We start from the raw sequence: 21,678 nt of genomic DNA, 5'->3' as shown, positions 1-21,678 counted from the left end.
GACAGTAATAAAAAGTTCACCAATTCATCCTGTTTAGCGATTTTCATGATTCCTTCGATATCTGTGTAAAATGTGGAATTAATGTATTCAATATTTAAATATTATCGCATGGCACCAGTTACCACCAAGGTTGCCAGGTACTGAATTTTTAGGAAGTTTTAGTAATTCGTTCGACCGATGATTTACATAACATTAATGGGATGTGGGTTGTGCAGGTGGAACTTTCTCATTCGTTTATTTTTTCTTTAATTTTTGTTCCTCGACTATTGTTTTGTTTTAATAATAAAAATAATGAATAATTATTTTTTCTCTCGGGTAGATATTAAACATCCTATTCTTCTCATAACAAAGTGAATTTTGAATCTTTTAGTCCAGTCATGTTTATAAAATAGGGCTGACCCTAGGAATGGAAAAAAATTAGCTTGAAACTCGCATACACCTTCATTTTGGAGTTCTTAAGGTTGTCTGAAGTCTCATGAAATCTCTTAAGCCCTTAATAAAATACGCTTAACCTTGTATTTATTAAGTTATTAAATCATTAAAATATCATTGACAAAGGAAGATTTGATTATTTATCAGTTAATACATTGTCTTCAACAACATACAATATACAGGGTGTTTCTGAATTCATATAATTCTTTGTCCAACAACCTTTTCCCTCCAAGTTACAGCTTCTAGATTTTTGCATGAAAATTCCTAATTTTCCAGCTTCTGTAAAAGACATACCAATGCTTCTCCCTTCGTTATTTAAAAATTCCATTAAACATACAGGGTGTTTCTATTTCAATGTCAAAGTCAATCACGACAAAAGCCCCAAAACTGAGTTTTTTCAAATGAGAATCAATTTTTTTCATTCGTCAACTGATATCTACGTAAAAAATAGTGTAATACATACTACTGCTTCAAAAATGCTTATTTTCCAAGATATAAAGTAAAATCTCATGGTCTAGTTTTCGTTTACATTATTGTTTCTTCAGAAGTCATAGTGAAGAAAAAACAAGCATTTAATAATCATGTTGATAAGTAGACCAATTTGAAAATAAAATTAATGGCCACCTTGGTATTTTTTAATTTTAAAATGTAGTCTTCAATCTTCAATTTTTCAGAAATGCTATGATTTCATTCCTGTTTTTCTCTGTAGGACGAATTTCATCCATCCTGAACATTGAGTAGTTTCAGAAAATAACAATTGTGTTTTTTTAAAGAAAAAGTGGAAAAATTACTTCTGAAATTTTTTGTACATCTTTCGTAACACGAAAATCCTAGTTTGCAATAGTTATTGTTCACTTGGTGAACCAGTATCAAATATTAGGGAATGTAAAAACTCTTGGCTCAAGTTTCACAAATTTATTATGCTGTTTCAGGTTTTATCCCATTGTCAAAAGCGAAGTTTATACTCCTCAGAGAATGGGATACAACCCGAAACAACAGCATGATGTAATTTGTGATAATTAAGGCAAGAGTTTTCTTTAATTTAGTTATACATCCAGCATATGAAGGATGGTTTAGAATAACTCCCTCCGCTCTGTATAAAGATTCTCGTGAAATTTTAAATTAAAATATGGTTCCCATCACAAGAAGGAACCTTGAACCATATAAATTATCTCTAGAGATAAAAAATAACACGAGATCAGCACACTGGATAGAGGGACAATGTTGTTCTCTTTCGATGCCATCGAACCTCTTTATGCCAACAATAGAAAGATCAAAGGTTAAGGAGTGCTTATACGCAACACCGTACAATGCTTTCGAAGAATCCATGCCTCGTGAATATAACACTAGTAGATTGGATGTTTTCTATCGGAATTGCCTTGTTTACAACGTACTACAGTTAGAATATAAAAGAAATATTTGATGTTCTGTGGTTAATATGAAGAAATTAAAAGCAATTAATTTTCCAATTTTATGTTTTTGGACCATTCTTCATTAAGCTGAGTTGAGTACTCTCACAAGTAGACTCCTCGTTCTTTGCGAGACCAAATATATACGGTCTAGCGTCTAGTTTGTCTACTGATTCAAAGCTTTGTAGACATATTGCGTCATTTTGGTATCCGAGATGTGCCGCGGGTTGTCTACGTAGACAAGTCTCATCTGGGACCTCAAAAATTGCAGGTCTAGGGTCTTCCGATAGAAATAGGAGACGTCAGACCAATTTTCTTCTAACTTCTAATTAAATGACGAAAATACCGTCCCATAAATTGCAAAATTTTCTATACGTCGAAGTTTTGTACCGAAATGTAACTTGAGATTTGGAGGTCTCAGGGGGTTTCGAATTGGGAGACTGGGGACATATTTTCGAAATGATGGCATTTCGGTTCTCGAAACACGCTGAAGCATGTGTACTATTTCTCATTTCTCAACCCCGGGGGTGTACTTGTACTCCACATAGTACTAGTAGGGCAGTAGGGCTTCAGGGGTGTTTTGTTCAGAACAGGAAATGTAGGATATTTTTAGCGTCAAAGTTTTGTACTATATAGTTTTGAACCGAAATGTACATTCTTATAAAAGTTTTGTACATCCAAATAAAATGTTTTCAATTAGGAGCTGAAGGTACGTACACACCCCACTTTCAAAATTGCAAGTTTTGTTTATTTCAAATTTTTATACTACTTTCGTAGCGAAATGTACGGGGTGGGCAAAATTCGTTGTCTACTGAGGGGATCTCGAGAACTATAGCAGCTAGAAGAAAACAGATTCTCTAGCTCTTTTTTCATGACTAATCCAAATATGAAAACAGAATCGGCCCATCATTTTTAGATTTGGAGTTATAAACAAAAATTGAGATTTTGACGATTCCGAAAAGTTCTCATAACTTTTTTGTCTTTGAAGTTACAGATCCGAAACTTGAACCTTCTTAGACACTTCTATACGTGGAATCTACTGACAAAAGTTTTATTTCCAATTCAAAAATAATAGATTCAATAAACGTTTGTATTTAAAAAAATAAAAGTTCACCTAATGACTCGAAATGAAAAAATATTTTGAGCTAATCAGTGGATTCCACGTAAAAAAGTGCCAGTAGAAGGTTCAAGTTTCAGATCTGTAACTTCAAAGACAAAAAAGTTATGAGAACTTTACGAAATTGTTAAACTCAAAAACGAAGTATCGTAGGAGGCTACAGTTTTCACCATTCTCTGTTTCTCCGAAATAGAGCTTCTAGGTGCTATAGTTCTCGAGATCCTCTCAGTAGACAACGAATTTTTCCCACCCTGTACCGTCAAGCAAAAAGTTTTATATTTTGAGATTAAGTGGTCTTGGGAAAATTTCAACATGTTTGGCCCCGAAACAAGCTAAAACACGTGTACTCGTTTTGTATCGAAATATATGCACCTTTCTAAAAAAAAAGGCACTTTTCCCAACCTCGGGCTTCAGTAGTGTTTTTTTCAGAATAAGAAATATACAGGGCGAGTATTTGACTCATAAAAATATTTTAACAGAAGAAACACTTTTTGCCTTCACCCTTCACCATCTTTTCCGAATCGGCTTGGTTTGAAAGAGACATGCTGTTGAAAAACCATAAAAAAATTTTATTTTCAGTTCTATCTCACAAACGACTTTATCGAATGAAAAGAATTTCGAAATATACATATTCATTTAATTGATTAATCTTTCTCGAGCACAAGATATCAACCACGTCTTCCAGTTTTCTCATTATAACCAATAAAATACTAAAAAGTCAAAGATCCCAACTCTTGAAACAAAATTGGACGCCAACTAATGAATATTTGAACGTTTTTACTCGTATAATGCGCAGTTTTCGAATAATTTGATGTTCAAAAATTAAAGTGTCTGTGAAATTTAAAGAATTGGGTACTTTGGCTGAATAAAACTCTGTTTGAAAGCTCCACATATGTGTAGTGTCACAGATTTAGTTAGTTATTCTGAAGGTAATTTTGTTTTTCCAGGGTTGGCACAGCTCATTATGAAAAATTAAAATGGCTATGTGTCTTTATCAGGGCAGAATCGGAAAAAATGGTAGAGGAAAAAAGTTTCTTTTGACCTGAAGAACCTACTGTTAAAATATTTCTACGAGTCAAAGACTTAGCCTGTATAAGCTTTTTAACTCCATAGTTTTGCAACGATTTGAACCCCTAGGAAATATTTGTTTCTTTAATTAAGATGACAAAAATTCAGTTTTCAGTGAGGTGAGGCAGTGGACAAGAACCACCCTTAAAATAGAAAATTTTTGTTACGTCGGAGTTTTGTACCGAAATCTACCGCCATGAAATTGGTGAATCTTAGAAAGGATTCAAATGAGTGCAAAACAATCACAGCAACATTCTGCTATTCGAAAACCTACGAGAAATTTTGTACTCTCTGTGTGGAAGATTTCTGTGAAAAAGATCACACTTTCCAACTTTAGGGGGCATTGCATTGCATTATTTTCTCGTAATATAGATGGATTAGTACATATATACCAAATGTACGACTATACACTCAATGTTGTTTACTTTAGTTTTCATGGATGTTGTCAAAATACTTAGGTATTGCAGATGCGCGCGATTAAAATATATCTCCAGTCTTCCCCATTTGAGACCCTCCTAGAACCCCCAAATCTCAGGGTACAAAATTTTTTTTTGACGGTTTATTTTGTTAAAAAACTAGAACAAAACTTGGGCAAATGGAAAATTTGCAATTTCAAAAGTGGCTTCCCAAACTGAAAACCGTATTTTCGTAGTCTTAATTAGGCGTGCATAACTTTTTTCAACGGTATTTCGTTACAAAAGTAATACAAAACTTTAGCGTACAGGGAAAAATTTTAATTCTCGTACTCGGGGTGCTGGAGACATGGATCCATAATGACAGACCAATAATGGATATGGATACTTATGAGGAGCGACGAGAAAAATCTTTTTCTATTATTTCCTTCGAGGATATTAGATTGCAAGTAGTGATGACGGTTTTATTGTAGAAAACTCTCAATGAACACAATTGTACCTTTCATTCTACAGGACTGTTTGATATTCAGGATTTTCATCTACACTTTTGGTGAGACCTATGGGTCTCGTTAATAGTTGAATTGAAAAAAAAAAGGACGAAATATATTCTTTTTTTTTGACAGACAGATGAACACGACAGTAATACCGACAGTTTTAGGGCTCTACATGCAGTTTCCGAATCTTCTTTGAATTTGGTTGTCAATTTCAGGTCAATCTTACATATTGAATATGATTTTATTATTTTACCCTTTTCTGCTTTTGTTTTCCCTCTATTTCAGATAAAAGTTTCTGGTATCTTGGAAAAGACTTTCTGGATTTTCCTTTTTGTTGAAAAAAGGATCAATTTTTGCAGTGCGAGATGCCCTTCATTATAAAAAATTTCAGCTCGAGAACCATTTCATTTCTTACAATCGACTACACTCACAGGGAGAAAGTGTTTTTTTACTGAGGTTGTTCCCTAAGCTCTTGTATCATCACCAAATTGTATGGTACCCCGTTTACGCTAACCTCTGCTAAAACCTAAAACTGTATCTCATACATATGCTATAATTATTGTTTGCTGTTAAAGATTGTAATGATATATATCAAAAGAATATATTATATACAGGGTGTTTCATTGGTAAATGAACATACAGTAACCTAGGCTAGAGCTACCCTAGGCGAGTCCAAAAAACCCATATATGATAGGTCCAATCAATTCCATAACCAATATACAGGGTGCTTCATGTATTCACCTAAAATTTCAATTTCTCATAACTTTTGAACCAACCAATATAGTCGGTTGATATTTGGAATATATCATTCACTTGCACAGGTCGATAGATTCACATTTAAATTTCCAAAAAATTCCAGGTCCGTAATTGAAAAATATGGGACATCTTCCAAGCTGAGATTCAACAACCTGTATACCAAAATTTTAGGATTTGATGGAGATATTTGAAAAGAGCATAAAATTTCCAATGAGATTCAGTAGATTTCATTGGCCCGCACGTCATTTTGCTCAAAGGAAACTCCAGGTAAAGCGAAGCGAGAAATAATGTTTTCTTTGCTTATTTTGGTTACAAATCGTTCTAAGACAATCTGTTATGTTTTTGAAGTAAGATTTAGTTCTTACTTTGATCACAAATCGGAACACGCATTTAAATTTTAGGTGAATACATGAAGCACCCTGTATCTCGGTTAGGGAATTGATTAGACCTATCTAATATGGGTTTTTTGAACTCGCCTAGGGTAGCTTTAGCTGAGGTTACCGATGTTGATTTACTAATGAAACACCCTGTATATGACGCAAACAATTTTTTCGGAGCCCCTCGGCATGTTTTTTTTCGGAGATTTTTGGTAAAGTGTTATGGGACATTTATTCGTATATTTGGTATTTTTGGCAGCCATAAAATGGCAAATGAGATTAAAACTAGGAGCTAATAATGAAGGTACAAAACAAATAAAATGAATCTTTAAATAAATTTTTCTCGGAAAATATTATTGTTATTTGTATTAATGATAAATGAATGTAACAGGCATGACCAATAATGGACCTCTACTTTATCCTCATGCTGCGCCCTGAGCCGTTCAAATTACATTTCCTTAGAGGTAAACAAGGATGATTATTCCGGAAATTGAAACCTCTCCAGAATAAGTGACATTTTCCCCAACGGATGGAATAAAAGATAATTTTTTACCAAACTCGGCCGAATAATGTTACGCCTACACGAGGGACTCGGAAGTTTGGCGGTAGAGTGCCCCGAGATTATAATTCATCTTCATTTTAACCATCAGAATAATCCGTCAGAATACAAGACAGAGATGTCTTATATTCAAATGAGAGTTTGAAGATTTGGGATTTGAAGTTTGAATAAGGAAAGACTCAATCTCATGTCGTACAGAAAAAATATGATTACTTATGGAAATACTTATCATTGGTAAAGAGCGGAAAGTGATACTTTCTCGCACGCGAACCCGTTTTCCCGAAAGACGAGAAACGTGTGGGAAATACAGTTTATGCACAAGTTGGAGACTTATTTTTTCTACGATCTGGGGCATTTTCTTTGCCCATTTATCTTCACCTGCATCAGTAGTAAAGAAAAGTGATACTCTGAACGCACGGTAGAAAAAGGTATTTTTCAATAGGAAAAACTCCTTCTGACGAATATGATGTATTTTTTATGAAATATCTTTGAAACGTCACATTTTGAAATAACCATTTCAACCGTTTCCCAAAAAAAATTATTTTAAGCACTTAAAAATGAAAAATAAAAATAGGTATTTAATATTTAAAGTCCCTCGGGGGAGCTTGAAACCCCTAAAGGGTGCGTCCCCAGGTGGCGGATAGGGGAATGCCCTAACCGATCAGTCTCAACAGATCGGCGGGTAGGTGGGAAATAAAATACCATCCGCAGACCAAACAAGCAGGGTAGGCAGAGCTCTATAGCTACAGTGACAGCAGTCTGCCTAAGAGAAGGACACTCTGAAATCAAACCCTGGCCCTTCAGGTTGAAGGTTGAGGCATCGGGCCAACTCCCCGATACTCGGAAAATAGAATAAAAGTTAAAAATTCCAGCAACAAGCCTCGGATTGGATGGATAAAACGGCGACGACTCAAGCTCAGGAAAAGGATGATGAATATTGGTACATGGAATGTTCAGGGTCTTTCCCAAAAACTTAATGATGTAGTTCACGAAATGAAAACTTTGAGTATGGATATAGTGATACTTACGGAAACTAAAAAGAAGGCCAAGGATCAGAAAGTTTAGGATTTTACGATCATTTCTACTCTGGAGTAACAACAGATAAAAGAGCTCAACAAGGTGTATCCATACTAATCCGAAAGGATCTGAGGAGACATATCACATCCTGGGAACCCATAAACCAACGCATAATAAAGATGAACTTAACTTTGCTTGGGAACAGGATCACAGTTGTGGGAGTATATGCGGTCAATGATGATGCTCTCGTGAAGGATAAGGAAGAATTCTACGAGCAACTCTCATACGAAATATCGAAGATAGGAACATCTAGAGAAATGATTATACTGGGGGATTTCAATGCCAGAACGGGGTCCAGAAACAAAGATAAAATAATAGGCCAATTCGGAGAAGACACTGTGAATGATAGTGGAAGCAGACTTATAAATATATGCGAACACAATAACCTCAAGATACTGAATGGTTTTTTCCAGCATCGCTCGATCCATAAGTTCACTTGGGTCCAGAACACCAGGAATTTAAAATCTATTATTGATTATATAATTGTCCGACAACAAACAAGGATGGTAGTACAGGATGTTCGCGTTTACAGAGGAGTGACCTGCGGAAGCGACCATCACCTTGTTAGGGCTAAAATACTCCCCTTCGGAGAAACGAAGAGGAAACTATCACCACCAGAAGAAGATGAAGAAGAAATCACGGAGATCAGATATAACCTGAACAGCTTTGAACATGAAAGTGTTAAGCAGCTTTACCGAACTAGATTGAATGAAAAACTCACGCAGAGAACTCATTTTGAAACTACGGAGCTGCACTATAGCTGTATAAAAGAGAGCTTGAAGGAGGCTTCGTTGGAGGCATTAGGAGAACGAGAGATGACCAAAAGGAGAAGACCATACTGGTGGGATGAAGAAGTTGAAGAAGTCATCAAAGTCAAAAAGGATAAATACAGCAAGTACCTCAGTACAAAAACAGAACAGAGTAAAAAAATATATAGGGAGGCTCAGAAAGAAGTACACAGGTTGATACGAGAAAACAAAAACAAAAGCTGGGAAAAGACCTGTTTAAGAATCAACTCATACATTGGAGGCACAAGGAGTACAGAAAGCTGGAAAACCCTAAGATCCCTTCGCAAGGATAACAAGAAAGATATTATTTCACCGATATCTCTACAAAAGTGGGATGAATACTTCAGCAAACTCTTGACGGAGGATAGGATGGAATATGAACCACGAATTGGAGATGAGCACATAAGGACTACTGGATCACCCATCAGAGTCTATAAAGATCAAATAGAGAGGTTATGCCTTAGATTAAAAAATAGAAAATCGCCAGGCCCAGGCAGCATTCCCTCAGAACTGCTCAAATACGGCTCAAACAAGTTATTCGAACATCTTGCGGAACTTTTTCAGAAATGTCTTAACGGAGCAAGCATCCCTGAGGAATGGAGGACTTCATACATGACAACAATCCATAAAAAGGGAAGTAAGGAGGTCTGTGACAACTTTCGAGGTATCGCCGTACTCGGCACCATCTCGAGAGTATACGGTAGATTACTTTCGGAGAGGATTGAAGCGGAGTTCTATGATATGGAAGCCGAGGAACAAGCAGGCTTTAGAGCGGGTAGGTCAACCATTGATCATCTATTCACCCTAACGCAAGTAATAGAAAAAAAGAGGGCGATGAACCAGGAGGTACACCTTCTTTACGTAGACCTCAAAAAAGCGTATGATAGTGTACCTCAGCAAAAACTTTGGGAATCTTTGGAAAAAACCAATATCAGTATAACCCTCATTAAGGCCATCCAAGAAACATATAAAAACAACAGTTGTCGAATAAAAAGAGGTCAAAGAGTGTCGAAGGGATTCAGAGTGAACAAGGGGTTGAAACAAGGTTGTTGCCTTTCTCCTGTCCTTTTCAAAATATACTTGGAACAAGCTCTCAAAACATGGAAGAATAAATGTCGCGGTATGGGTATTCCAATGAGCGAATCTATCCTCTTCACGCTGTGTTTCGCCGATGATCAGGTGGTTTTGGCCCAAGACTATGAAGACCTACTGTACATGACCCGAAAGCTCATAGAAGAATACCAGAAATGGGGTCTTGAGGTGAATATCAGTAAGACAAAGTATATGTGTATGGGCGGTGAGCAACGGGATTTGATACTAGAAGAACAACAGGTTATCCAAAAATGTAGGCAATATAAATATCTTGGAATACGGATAACAGATGACGGAAGCATGGATGAGGAAATAAAACACCGTAATAACTTGGGCAGAAGAGCAATCAGACAATTGAACGCTATACTGTGGGATAAAACCATTTCCAGAGAGAACAAGCACAGAGTGTATGAATCCATTATTAAAAGCATAATAACTTATGGAAGTGAAGTATGGCAGCTGAAGCAGAGATCCTTAAGGTCGCTCGAGGCTACGGAAATGGATTATTGGAGGAGAGCGGCTGGAAAATCACGGTTGGACAGAGTGAGGAATGAGAGTATCCTGGATATCATGAAGGTAGATCATAGGGTGACGGACGACATCAAGGAGAAACAACTGAGGTGGTACGGGCACGTGCAGAGAATGGGCGACGAGAGACTTCCGAAACAGGTGCTGCATTGGATGCCCCATGGAAGGAGAAGAAGAGGGAGACCTAGATTGAGCTGGAGAGAGGGAATAACAGGCGAGATGACAGCGAGGGGAATGGAAGAGAACTTATGGGAGGACCGAGAGAGATGGAGGCTGGAAATCAGAAGACGTCGAAGAACGTTGTGAACTGATGTATATATATATATATATATATATATATATATATATATATATATATATATATATATATATATATATATATATATATATATATATATATATATATATATATATATATATATATATATATATATATATATATATATATATATATATATATATATATATATATATATATATATATATGATTAAGGGGTGTGGGAAATGATTGGTGTTATATTTGTACTCTCTTCTTTATTTCATATGTCTACGTTTCGATCCACATTGGGACCTTCTTCAGGACAACTAAAAAACATGAATATAAATCAGCACATAAATGAAAGACAAACAATAAGATGACCTACCGAAATACAGAGGTGTTCAAGTTGTTTCCAGAGTTACAGCAATCATAATAATAATACACAGTTAACACAGGGTAGACTGTCAGGAGGTGCATATATCCAAATGAATATGATAAATCCTATATAGCCTGCAGCAATGAAATTATAATCGACACAAAGAGGCACATTCGGAAGTTTCTAAACTATAGAGCATCTAAGAGAGGTTAAACGAAGCGGAGCATAGAACCAGGTGGAAACCCGTGAACATAAAACCATGAAATGGCCTCATGGAATTGTCATATTTTTTACTTATTACATTAATTATTTATAAGATGTTGTTATTGTGTTATTTCTAATTCAATTTATTATATTTATTTATTTATTTTGTTTTTTCATTAAATGTCCCATCATTATCACCATCACATTTCATGTCTGTTCACTCATTCACCCTTATCCAGTCGTCCTCCCCACACTTCGGTATCACTATTCCAGTCTTTTTCTTCCATCAGTCAATTGTTCTCCCCTTTATTTGTCCTCGTGATTCACTCTCACTAAAACACGGTTCGGTAAACAGGTCCCTCTCACCGACCACATTACCCGGTTCTTAATCACATATCAGGTTCGGAATTGACTAAGTATAACTTTTGCCAACCTTTCACTCTCACTGAAGGATGGAAAAAGTGGGTGGAAATTCAAACGTCCGCGGCTCATCCACCATCCAGTGTATCCATTTCAGCTCCACTTAGTGGCCTCGCCATCTCTCTCTCACTGAGTTGGTCGAAACGGATCAGATATGTGTAGATACTACTGATGTTATTGATGTCTCTTCTATAATTCATAGAATTGACCTGTCGTATGATGTGGTACATTTCTAGGAAACATCGTTTGCTTCCATTCCACTCACAGTCAAGGACCTGGACAGAGTCATAGTCCATGAGATGATCCCTGTTCCTGGTATGGTCGGCCAATGCACAAATCTTTTTGGGGTTTTTTATGTCGCTCTTATGCTGTGTCAATCTTTTCTTTAATTGTTGTGATGTCTGGCCTATGTAAACCTCCTCACATACAGAGCAAGGGACTAAATATACTACGCCACTCTTGTTCATGGTGTTGATTCTTTCTTTTGTGCGACTAAAAAGTTTATCAATCTTAAATTCCGATCGGGGTATCAGTCTCACGTTTGAGGTTCTTAGGAGACTGATCAATGCATTGGTTAGACCCTTGATCAACGGAATGGACGAATAGATAAGGTTGACGTCTGTTGTGGCGGATGCGCTCGTGTCTCCATTTCGTTGTCGTTCAGGTGGACTGGAACTGGAACCGTAGATTAGCCTATTCAATAGATTTCTGGGGTATCCATTCTCCATCATCAACTGATGTAAGAGTCTGAGGTTCTTCTGCCTTAAGGAGTGGTGGGAAATTCTCAAGATGCGATTTTTTAACCCCAACACCATGTTTACTTTCTGCGAATGTGCATGATTGGAAAGATAGTGTAAATATCTTCCTGAAGCGGAAGGTTTCTGGTACCAGTCAAGGATCAGCTTGTTATCAGATGCCCTAATGACCCTTGTGTCCAAAAAAGGGACACTTCTGTTGGTTTCCTCCTCTAGAGTAAATTGTATGCGGTTGTGTTGGGAGTTGAACTTGTTTAGGAGGTAAGTTACTTCGTCTTCAGGCACCGAACAGATGATGTCATCCACGTATCTTTTTATCAGTGGGATGTAAAAAAGGACTCCTATGAGTGCATTATCGAGTACAAACTCCATCACAATCTCTGCAATGGGTGAGCTGGAGCTGGAGCCCATTGGGGAGCCCAAAATCTGAAGGTAAAAGTTGCCATTGAATATGAAGTAATTGGATTCAAAAAGAAACCTGACAATGGCCATGAAGTCCTCCCTTGGTATGGTGGTATGGCAGGCTATGGCTTCCCACTTCTCTCCGATAGCTGACAATGTAAGCTCTAATGTTATGTTGCTGAAGAGTGAGACGACGTCGAGACTGATCAACACATAGTTGTCCGGGAGCTGAATCTCACTGATGTAGCCTGCGAAGGAAAAGGAATCCTCTACGTGGTATCTGCTCCTCGTGGTCGATAGGTAGGAAGACAGAATATTGGTCACAAACATAGATAAGTTTGCTGTGGGGGTGTTGATGCAAGACATAATAGGCCTCAGGGTTAGGGTATATATATATATATATATATATATATATATATATATATATATATATATATATATATATATATATTTAAAGCGTTTCATGTGGATTGCACAAGTTGGCAACATCGACTGAAATGTGCCTTGATAATAAAGGACAACAAATACATTATCTTGATGAGATAGACAAAGATGGCTGTCTATGAAATCTGCGACGAACGAGGAAGGTCGTAAAATTTTATGGGATTTTTATGGCCGGTTGCAGTTGAAGCTCGCCAGTAAGTACGCGCCTGTAGATCAACAGCTGTTATTTTATAAACAAGCTGATCGGACGTTGTTCTTTTCATTGTCTTGTATGCGCTGTTGCCAAATCGTAAACTCCGCACAAAGCGATTTGAATTTTAAAACCCCATATTTGAAGGATGATTTTGCATAGTTGCCGCGGTGAATTTGAAAAATTAAAAATGAAACTCATAATTATTGAGTTTAAACTTGCATATGCAGTGATAACCCAAATTGAGGAGAATTCCCCATTCTCGATTGCCCTGTTGGGCAATTATTTTATTTATTTATTTATTTTTTTTATTTCCTATTTTTCATAGAAATACTTTCAGAAGTTGTATGTCGGAAAGATGATTACAAATTTGTAACTGAATGAATAATATAAGATAAAACACCCGCAAACAATTAAGCATCTCTCAAATAAATAAATTGTTGCGACACACATCCATCCCTAAACCGAAGCGTTGTGAAAGAATCAATGATTGATTCATTTAAAATGAATAAAGAAATCATCGGAAAGTGTTTCAATTTCAACCAACCTGAGTCATGTCGATCTCTATCGGGACTTCTCGCCATCACAGATGTCCTTTTGGAAGGCATTGGCATAGATGGTTTCAGCCTATTTTGCATAGCTTGTGCCAGTGCTCTTTGTACTGCTTCTTGTCGAACCTCTGAAAATTAGGATAATCGAATTAAAACATCAATTATTTCAAAGGCAAGATGAAAATTCTACTTAGAGTCTCAAAATAAAACGAAATCAGAACTACAAATAATGTTAGTTAAAGAGGAAGATGATATTGAAGTACACACAGTAACATGCCAGCACACAGCACCTTATATCCATTTCTTAAAAGTTTGCAAAATTCTTTCAAATATATAATTACAGGTAGGCAGCAACATTGATGAGATGAGATGTCCTTGAGAATTGTTGAAAAATAAGTTTTTTCGAGAGATTAGGAACGACTAGCTTCAACCTGCAGTGTCTCTTGTATAAGGACACATTTCTGAAGGGTGAACTGACTTCAGTAAAAATATTAGTTTGTTATAATATAAAAGTGCGTCTTCATTCTTCATATTATATATGTACATACCTACTTCACGCATGAGAATATTACATTTGATTTTCGTATGATGCTCTTTGATATTAATTTTTTGAAATAATTTTTTTCCGATATAATTATACAATCTAATGCATATATTTTTCACGCATACGATACGTTCAAAATGTTGAAGTATTATAATTCTCCTCAAATGCAACGACTATGATTACATATAAGACAAAAATCATTTCAAAATTAAAATCAGATGCGTGATTATTACGATTTTTACTATGAGATCTTCACGTTTTAGCTATGGCAAAATCACTTTTGGATGATTGAAAGTTCCGATGATGGTTTTTAATAATATACATTGTGTCAATTTCAAAAGCTGTACCACCCTTAATATCTCCATGCCTCCATGCAAAATCAGAAAAACTGCAAAAAGAAATTCCTTATGAAAGTAAATAATGGGGTGTAGCTCCATCTATAGTGTATCGTAAAACAATATTGCCATCCTCGAGTTTATTCTCTAAACTTGCTGTTATTAACGGATATATTATTTCTCCGAGCAGATTCAAGTAATAAGGTTTTCTTCAATAAATATAGGTCCAATAACAGCATTTCCTATAATACCATCTAAAACGTTTATTTTCTTTGAGTATTTTGTATGACCTCTTACAATATGTGCGTTTTTATCGCTGCAGTAACGGCAATTTTTTTTTTGTTAACACGCCCAACAGAAAAAATAAATAAAAGATTTGGGTTGGCATTGATTGAATATGTCATTTGTTCGCAAAATTCAATTCTCTATCAAAATCAAACAGATGGTAAAGAATGTGAATTTTGTAGGGATGGAATTTATGTAACTACAACGTCTTTTTTACTGTTCCTGAGGCATTCCCTACTTCATGGAATGAAATGTTTGAATTTGCAACCATGGTGCCCCACTTCAATTTGTCTGTCTTCAGTTAAAACACATATATTCCGGCATTTTTCGTTTGCAACTGAGCCTAAGCTCCCTGAACTTTGCCACTAATTCTACGACATATTTGTGATTCAAATTCATCCCCGGAAATTTTGCATTGAGCATTGCTGCGTTCTTCTTGCGCATCTTCTGCATTCACCATACATAAAAATAATTTCAATTCAAACAACAAATTCTGTAATATTGTGGAAAATATGTTGATCATGGCATCTTTTGTTCTACACACGTGGGATTCGCTGTTATTGGACCTATATTCATTGAAGAATATGATGATACTCACTTAAAAATGCTTGAACAATTAATGAATAATAACACTAAGTTAAAGTGATAAGGATGAAAATAAGCAATGGCTCACATATAATTTCCAAGAGAAATGGATTGGTAGAAGAGGGTCGATTGAATGGCCACCACGCTACCAAGACTTGACACCATTAGATTTTTTCTCTGGGACATTCGAAGTCGATTGTGCAAAAAACACAGCCCCGAGATGTTGAACAATTGGAAGCAAAATAGGCAAAGCATGCGAGACATTCAAGTTGAAGTTTTCCAAATTATAAGGGTCACATTTGAAAATAGGTTATATTGTTGTCTACAAAATAATAGACAACATTTTGAAATATTTTATAGTGAGCATTATTTCATTATTTTCATGTTTCATTGAAGAGGGTCAAGTGTGTCGTATTGAAAAAAGAATCGAATTACCTTTAAAACAAGGTGTAACCCACTCAATCCCCTTCCCATTTAATATTTTAGGGGTTGATACAAATCAATTGGAATCAACCATACAAAATGTTCCCCTTTCTTTATGCAGTTTTTCTGATTTTGTATGGGGGAGATATTAAGTTTGACCTTTTCAAATTGACACAAGAATATAAAAAAAATATCTTTGAAGTCTCTTCTACGGTGCGCTCGAAGTCACGGTTGAGTAAATTGATAGCGAATCAATTATAAGTTTGTTTCAGTGGTTCAGATATGTATCCCTAGGGTTAGAGAACCGATAATGAAATTGGAGATCTGAAAAATACCGAATTACTCATTGGCGAAGAACAGGTAGCAAACAGAAATGGAAACATAAATTTGTACCATATCGAATTAATTTAGACACTGTGGATATTATTGGAAACAAAAGGGATTCATTTCAATCAGAGAAATAGACATCCTATTAACTCTTTTATGAGGTCGATTCAAAAACAGATTCCATTTCATGAGAATATTGCCGCTTTTAGAAACAGATATTACCGCAAAGGAAAACACGTTGAAATGCATTTCATTCAGATGAATGAAATAGATTTGATAATGGATGAAATGAAAATGAATACGATCTGCACTCCATTTCGCAGAAATTGCAATTCATTCAAAGAGGATAACTTGCGTAATTCTGATTCAGTTCTTGTTAGGGATGTTCTTTGTAGTGTGAATCAAAATACCACGGAATGATAAATAAGCTCACACATGTGGAAATACAGCGAGCTAATCCCTATTCAATCTAGTTAGTTCCAGATTAATCGAAATCATCAATCAACTACGCAGTGGTTTCAGGTTTATTGTTCATCATTAGTGAAGCTTTCACCATCATAATTCCGAATTGGAGATAGATTTCATATGAAACAAACAGTTGAATAGTTCAAAGAGATATCCTACCAACTATCCTGCAGTTTCCTAGTCTAATTGACGATACCCAGGGATTCCTTGCTAATACATACAACTCGACTATCACAGAAGGTATGGACCAAATACTTGACATGTGTCAAAAATTATTCATTGGACAACCAGTTTGAGACTTAATTAGGTACCTTCATTTTTCAGGTATTTTTTGAGCAAGGTTATGGAAATTATCATGCTACTTCAACTGATTTAGCTGAAAAGAAAAATTTAACAGGCGAATGCTAATTGAAGGTTTTTATTCATGATTTTCAGAGTAATTTTTGCACCTATCGCCATATGAATTAAACTGCCAATGTCACCGTCTATAATCATTTATGAAGTCGAGTTTTAAATAGGGTGAGTCTTTGACTTGTAGGTACATATATTTCAACAGAAAATTCCTGAAGTCAAGCGAAACACTATTTCCTCTCAACCTTTTTTCCAATTTGGTTCTGTTTAACAAATAGAGGATGGTGAAAATCCATAAAAAATGTAATTTTCAATTATATCTCATGGAAGATTTTATCGAATAGACAGCTTTTCGGAAAACAGTTTTTTATTTTTGTGATGGATCTTCTCCTGGCATAAAATTCAAATCACATCTTTCAATTCCTTAATTCTGATTATTACATAGCACAAAGATAACAGAAACTCAAAGAACCAAACTCTCAAAGGTAAGCTTAATGTTCATTAACGAGTATTTGACCATTTTGGAAAATGAAAGTGGGGTACTTACTCTACATATTTTCTAGTATAATGCGCCGTTCTATAGTAATTTGATATTAAAAAATTAAACTTATCTGTGATATTCGAAAAATTGGATAGGTAGTTTGGCTGAATGCAACTCTGTTTATAAGATCTACAGAAAAACCTTGAAACACAACACATTATAGATGTGTAGTATTGTAGATTTAGCTTGTTATTATAATTTTGTTGTTATTATAGTGTTTTGTGTTTGTCAACTTTATTTTATTCCCTTAAGCCTGTTTGCAACAGCCGAGAATTCTCTAGAGAATTTACTCGAAAATTCATGCGCCGTGAATTATGTACCGTTGCATACGCACTTTCGGTAGAATTCTCTGTTCAGTTGCACAAAATAATCTCTGCCGTTTTCTTGCGAGAATTCTGTAGAGAATTCTCGGCTGTTGCAAACGGGCTTTATAAGAAAATCGAAGGATAAGTACCTTATGTTTGAATCGAGTAACTCTTGTACGAAATGAAATAAACAACGATAAAATTGAGTACATATTGGAAATGAATATCACAGCTAATATGGGTAGTTGCAAGCTCAATTCGTTGTTATCATCGAATATATTCAATATTTATCGCCAACGAAATTGCGTTAACTCATATAGTGTATTCGTTAACCAAACAGAATTGGAAAAGTGAGTTTATGCTTGTTTTTCTAATATTATTGAAAAGGTTAAAATGTATATTTGATGCCTCACACACTTGTGTGAAAAACAATGTTAGGTTTCTTGGAATGGTATAACTCGAATCATTATAAAAACTTTAAATGGCTGTATCTTTTTATCTAGTGCGAATCGGAAAAAATCGAAAAAGAAAGTGATTTCCTCAAGGGTCTACTGCTGAAATATATGTTATTCAAGTCGAAGAATCACCCTGTAGATACTAAAGTTCAACATGTCTTGAAAAAAAAAATTTAAAAACGAGGAGCAGTGACATCTCTTAACTTCACTCTGAAAAAATTAGTTAGTTAATGCTAATTTCTGTACTGAAAATTCAAGATTAACAAATCAAATGCGAGCGCAGATTCAGTACAAGAGCATAAAATAGCTGTTATGTTGGCAATTTATTAAAGATATAGAATCTACAATAATTTAGTATTCACCAGTGCCGGACTGGTCCATACTTGCCAAGTGAGATTTTGAAAAATGGGGGGCATTGTAATGGTAAACAAATGCAGAATTAATTCTCCCAACAATGAATCATTATAAAAAATAAAGAAATAAGCTTTAAAACAAGAAACTGAATATCAAATATATCTCAACTTTAGCCGCCAAAAAAGAACGAAAAATAAAGATAAAGAAGAGCAAATATAGTGTTCCCCCTTGAACTAGACAAGCATTATACGACTACGTATATTATACAGGTCTTTGACAGTAGATTCTTGAGGTCAAAGGAAACACTTTTTCCCTCCACCATTTTTCCGAATCGGTTCGGTTTGAAAGATACAGGCTGTTGAAGAAATATAAAATATGTTATTTTCAGTTCTTTCACAAACTGTTTTATGAATTTCGGATTATACTTTTTCATTCATTTGATGATTTTCACTAACATTAGAGTTGTTTAACCAGGACATATGTTTCGCTATAACTGTAGCATTCTCAGGTGGATGAAGGTAAAGTGTTTATTGCTTGTATATATATATATCTTCTAGATCAATACCAAATATTTTCAGTTTACCTTCACCCACCTGAAGATGCTCCTATGATAGCGAAACACGCGTCGAGGTTAGTGAAAATCATATAATTCTGTTATTAGTTCATACCCTGATGTATCACGCTTATGTTTCGAAAACGGGGAATATAACAAAACGAAAAAATGTTTTTTCGGATCTTATCTACAGAATTATACATATATGTTTGTCGAGTTCACAGTGAAACACCTTGAATATCAATATTTACTTCAATTTCACAGGGCACCTTACGGAATCGTGCCAAATCAAATGTAAATAAAGGTAATTGGCAATATCCCATTTCAATATTCGTATTTTTTCCCCATAAATAAAATTTCCCTAGAAATAATATTTCCATGTTGCTTTGAGGAACGGAATTCTTTATCACACAGCTTTTGGGGCAACCTTCAAGACATTTCTATCCCCAACACATTTCTCCTTACAAGGTGAAAAATATAGGGATGGCCCACATAAAATAGTCCAGCTGAATATTTTCATAAGGTTTTTCAGGAAAACATCGTGGGAGTTAAATTTCTATTTGGTGGAGGAAACATCTTTTGATTCAAACTTCGAGAGACCTAAGCATGGTGGCAACTCTACCAAGAATCATAAATAACAAAAGGGGTGATATGTAAATAATTTTGAAAGTTCTGCAATTCTATTTATGAATATGCACCGCTCGTTTCAGTGCGATGGGTGAAGTGCACAGAGCGGTCGAGTTTCTTAACAAATTTTAATTAATAAGATGTTCAGATTGCCAACAGTTCATTTCTGAACTGTAAAAGAGTGTTTGTTCAACATTATGATTCACATTTTGTAACATTTCATTACTCAATATATTCGAAAAGAGCATAATATCACAAATAAACCATTGCAAACATGTTCAATATTTCATGAGTACCTACTGATATAGAGAGAAGAAAACTTTTGAAAACACAATAACGTATTGGACCTTATCAAGAATTTGATTCTGAAAAAAAAACCTTCTTGCATACTATTGTTGTTATACTACTGGCACTTTGATCACCTGATGTGCTGCAAATTGTTGATAAAAACATTGACCAAGAATTCAATTACTGTGTGGAAGCAAATGATGAACAATTTCAACACCTGAACGAACGCAACAATTTTTGTTATTTTATGAATCTTGAGGGGGTTGCTACCGCGTTAAGGGGGCTGATCATACACCGTCCACTTTATAATCCAAATTTATTACTCCAAATAAAAAGTGATCTGTTCTGGCATTTATCGAAGAAAGACCTACTCACGGAAATATACGGCTGGATTGTTTTACGCTCGGTTTTACGTTAACCACCATGTATAAATGTGAGATATCGATCACTTATTCCGAATGGCGGTTTTAGAATTTGAATATAAGTAGTGTACTTCCTTTTTTTCTTCAAAAATGTGTCATTGCAGGCTCAAAGTGAAAATATGAAAATAGGAAAACTTTATTGGATCTCCTCCATATGACGTTCCAGCATCATATTTATAAATAATACACAAAAACTTATAATATTGAAAAAAAATTTTTGCTTGAGAATATTATCTGAAAACAATTTGAATATTGAAAGGAATAAAAAAAAACTGAACGCTATAGTTGGGGAGCCCAAGAGGGAAATTGGGGATTTACTCGAGCGTGTCAGATTAATATAAGGGGAGATACCTTGGACCCTATAGAGTGCCTCTACCAAAAATTAGACCTGTATATAGGGGGAATTGTCTAGGACAGCCTGTCAGAATAGTAAAAAAAAAACGATCATTATATATACAGGGTGTCCGGGGAATAACTGTACATACTCTTACCAGAGATAGAGCTGGACTAGCTGGTTACGGATTGACTATAAAAAATTAATTTCTGGATTTCCCTAGAAAACTACAGGGTGATTTTCCAACTTCATGGAAATACTTAGACCATCATAAAATCCAAACTTATCGACGGATATTATTGAAACTTGGGAGGTTATTGACACATGCTAAGGTCAAGTCAGAAAGATATCAATTATTTCATTATTCCAGGGCCGGACTGATAAATATTCATCTAAAGTGTTCAGGGCAAAAAAACACTTTGTATTTCAAATGACAAATAATTGATTCGTTTTTTAGGAAGAAGCTAAATTATGCTTCAATTCTCGGTATCACTCAAAGTTGTCACATCAAGAATAATTTTTTTATGAATTTTTGAATTTGGATAAAGTTCGAAAATTTGAATTTTTCAACATGAAGAGAACTGAAAATGTCATGTCTGAATATAAAATGCGAATGTATTAGTAGAAAATTTACAAAAAAGTTCAGAGCTTTAATAAGCACTTCAATAACGAAACAATAACAAATTTAAAAAAACTAAAATACAGTAAAGAGTACCTAATAAAAATAAAAATAGGAACGAATGAATTGCTGAGTCAACGATATTTCAAAAGTG

The 21,678-nt window shown here is 35.2% G+C and overlaps 1 protein-coding gene across 9 annotated transcripts in view; it reads right to left on the bottom strand.

Moving 5' to 3' along the window:
* The window catches only part of LOC123322835 (disco-interacting protein 2), a 179,353-nt gene that overhangs the window by 31,745 nt on the left and 125,930 nt on the right, over positions 1-21,678 (bottom strand). For all 9 annotated transcript variants that reach the window (XM_044910871.1, XM_044910865.1, XM_044910863.1 and 6 more), the window contains one exon: positions 13,708-13,839. In XM_044910871.1, coding sequence (XP_044766806.1) covers positions 13,708-13,839 — 132 coding nt within the window. The remainder of the gene's footprint in view (positions 1-13,707; positions 13,840-21,678) is intronic.

Source organism: Coccinella septempunctata, chromosome 1 (assembly GCF_907165205.1).
Source record: "Coccinella septempunctata chromosome 1, icCocSept1.1, whole genome shotgun sequence".
NCBI lineage: Eukaryota > Metazoa > Arthropoda > Insecta > Coleoptera > Coccinellidae > Coccinella > Coccinella septempunctata.
Note: the sequence above shows the minus strand (reverse complement) of the source record. Positions and strands in the feature narration are given on the sequence as shown.